Source organism: Octopus bimaculoides, chromosome 10 (assembly GCF_001194135.2).
Source record: "Octopus bimaculoides isolate UCB-OBI-ISO-001 chromosome 10, ASM119413v2, whole genome shotgun sequence".
Lineage (NCBI taxonomy): Eukaryota > Metazoa > Mollusca > Cephalopoda > Octopoda > Octopodidae > Octopus > Octopus bimaculoides.
Genome location: NC_068990.1, coordinates 16,533,320 through 16,535,102, shown reverse-complemented (window position 1 = coordinate 16,535,102; position 1,783 = coordinate 16,533,320). Strand labels below are relative to the sequence as shown.

General features: G+C 36.0%; 1 protein-coding gene across 1 annotated transcript in view; it reads left to right on the top strand.

Annotated features, from left to right (window-relative positions):
- LOC106879949 (calreticulin) overlaps positions 1–1,783 on the top strand; it is a 21,393-nt gene that overhangs the window by 12,504 nt on the left and 7,106 nt on the right. Inside the window, exons 4-5 of the mRNA XM_014929713.2 lie at positions 810–904; positions 1,016–1,150. Of these exons, the coding sequence (XP_014785199.1) occupies positions 810–904; positions 1,016–1,150 (230 nt within the window). The remainder of the gene's footprint in view (positions 1–809; positions 905–1,015; positions 1,151–1,783) is intronic.

Sequence of the window (1,783 nt, the reverse complement as noted above, 5' to 3'; positions counted from 1 at the left end):
ACATTGTGATTTCTGCAATGTGGTGCATAAATTGTCAAGTAAATGAGATGCATCTTTGCCTCCACTGATTCACTTGCAAAGTGTTGAGTAAAATTATTTCGTTGCAGACCTCCTTTGAGTCTTTTTATTATCACTGCGACACACATAGTCCCCAGTTGGTAACATTGAGTTCAAGGCCTTCCTAGATGAGAGACTGGCATTCCACTTAATGTCTATGTTCCATGCTGGCATGGATTGGAGAGTTATTAATGTAGAAATATGGTATCGTAGCTACTAAACGTCTACACGGCGTTTTTAGATTTCATTATTCTCTTTAACCCGGGCAAAGCCTGGTATTTCTGCTAGTATATTAATAAATAGAGCAGAAGCTTAGTTATAGCAGTGTTTCTCAAATGATTTTGCCATTGGTGCCTATTTTACTCTATGGAATCCTCATATTCATTCACTTTTTTTTTTAATATATATTAAAAAAACCCAGCTTATTTTTATAACTAAACGTTATTAGGAATTGTATTAAAAAATTAAGATATTTAAACCTTCCATCAAAATTTCATGTTAATTTCCGTTTCAAACATCAGTTGAATAATTTTAATAGACTCTTATTTTCAAAATTTGTTGAAAAAATACTGTATATTTCAACAAAAATATAACAGAAGATAAAGATGAGTATATTACTAATTACTGGGGTTAATATAATTGCTGAAATTCCTCAATAGTGGTGCTTTAACTTTGCCTTGGTCTAGTGACAGAAATTTGTACAAGAAACTAACATGTCTGTTAACAATAATGAATGTATTATATATCTCCAGGTCCTGATATCTGCGGTCCTGGCACAAAGAAAGTACATGTCATCTTCAACTACAAAGGAAAGAACTTGTTGACTAAAAAAGATATCCGATGCAAGGTGAGGGTGCAAAGCTTAATAATTTTTATATTTGTCAAGAAAATTTTTTTTTTTTTTGATTATTTGGCATCTGTACAAATTGCTGATCAAATTCATTTGAAATTATTACAGGATGATGTTTATACCCACTTGTACACCTTGATAGTAAAACCAGACAACACTTACGAAGTGAAAATTGATAACGAGAAAGTTGAAAGTGGCGATTTGGAATCTGATTGGGACTTCTTGCCACCCAAGAAAATCAAGGTAACTTATTCTTCTTGTTGATCAGTTGTATGTTTCACAGTTATTTTGTTTTAGAATTCTTCAATAGCAATACCACAAACACTTGTAGTTACTGCAACAACAATAATATATATATATATATATATATATGCAGTTGAGTGTATGTCCGATCATAGAGGGCACAATGGTTTTGCATATGCATTATGGACGACTCGTCAGACTCTAGTAGCAAAGGCCATATAGCTTTTCAAACTGTGGAGGTAGAATTCTGTTACGGTCAGTTAATAAACAATTCGGTTCAGCGATGACCGATTACCTTAGACTAGTTCAATTAGCAGTCCATATGGGCTAAAATGGTGAATGTGCAATTCTGCCTTTAGGTTGCTTCTAGCTTGTGCCATGGTTGCTGCTGCTGTTGCCGATGGTCATGTGGTTGCTGTCATTGGTAATACTAGGTGTGGGACTGGTAGCTTTGCAGGTGTTGGCGTCCATGCTGGTGTTTCTGTCAGTGTTGTTGGATGAGCCATTGCTGCTATTACTATGGTTGCTAGGTCTGGGTACCATCACAACCTTATAAATGATTTCCTCGGCCTTGCATTGGTCCCCCACTGGGCAGTCATTGTACTCCCTACATGAGCAACCTCCCCCCCCCCC